Genomic DNA, 1,016 nt, shown 5'->3' with positions numbered 1-1,016 from the left:
ATAATAAAATATATACCTACTCACACCCTGCTACTACTTACACACATTTTATATATAATATATACCAACTCACACCTTGCTACTACTTACACACATCATAATATAATATATAGCAACTAACACCCTGCTACTACTTACACCCATTTTAATATAATATATACAACACGCTGCTACTACTTACACACGTTTTAATATAATATAATATATACAACACCCTGCTACTACTCACACCCCATTTTAATATAATATGCACCTGTCTTCTCCCTAGGCTCCCGTGATCCTGGACGTGGTGCTGCTGTTCCGGCCCATGGCCAAAGACAAAAAACGTGTCATGAACAAAGCCTCCCAGCGCATCACGCCGTTCTTTGAAGAGTTCTCACCCAAACACGTGGTCAGTGTGGCGGTGATGGATGTGCCACAGTGTGTGATCAAGGTGTGTGAAGGCGATATCGTAAATCTATTTTTAGAACACGCTCTGCTACGAGGAGAGCGTGCAAGAAGTGAGAGTTCGCTCAAGTGTGTAGTCAGTGTGGGTGTCACAGTGTGTGCTCAAGGTGTTTGAATACATGATAGAATGTGTGTACGCGATATCTATTTATAGCGTGTGATTCTATTTATAGAACACTTTCTGCCACGAGAAGTGTATGCCGGAGTAGTATGCTCGTTCGCATGTGTGGTCCGTAGTCTCCTGGACATCCCCTTTGCACGTCATGTCACGTCCTCTAACCTCAGCTGCACTGACTAAAAGGCTATCACATGCATCTGCTCTTGTGTTTATTGGCATTCACCTCACCTGCACTGACTGAAACGCTATCACATGCATCTGCTCTTGTGTGTATTGACATTCACCTCAGCTGCACTGACTGAAACGCTATCACATACATCTGCTCTTGTGTGTATTGATATTCACTTCACTTGCACTAACTAAACCATTACCGCTCTCATCTCCTTGTGTGTGTGTATTCATGTGTGTGTGTGTATTGACATATGTGTGTGTGTATTGACATGTGTGTGCG

At 42.8% G+C, this 1,016-nt stretch overlaps 1 protein-coding gene across 1 annotated transcript; it reads left to right on the top strand.

The window, feature by feature from the left end:
* Positions 1–307: 307 nt before the first annotated feature.
* SARC_16944 (hypothetical protein) lies at positions 308–516 on the top strand (the record flags this gene model as incomplete). The annotated part of the gene is made up of 1 exon (XM_014288957.1): positions 308–516. A coding segment is annotated over one exon (209 nt), but the record flags the coding sequence as incomplete, so codon positions are not given.
* Positions 517–1,016: the final 500 nt, after the last annotated feature.

Source organism: Sphaeroforma arctica, assembly GCF_001186125.1.
Source record: "Sphaeroforma arctica JP610 unplaced genomic scaffold supercont1.9325, whole genome shotgun sequence".
Classification (NCBI taxonomy): domain Eukaryota; class Ichthyosporea; order Ichthyophonida; genus Sphaeroforma; species Sphaeroforma arctica.
The sequence above is the reverse complement of the archived record's forward strand: the minus strand, read 5'-3'. Positions and strand labels throughout refer to the sequence as shown.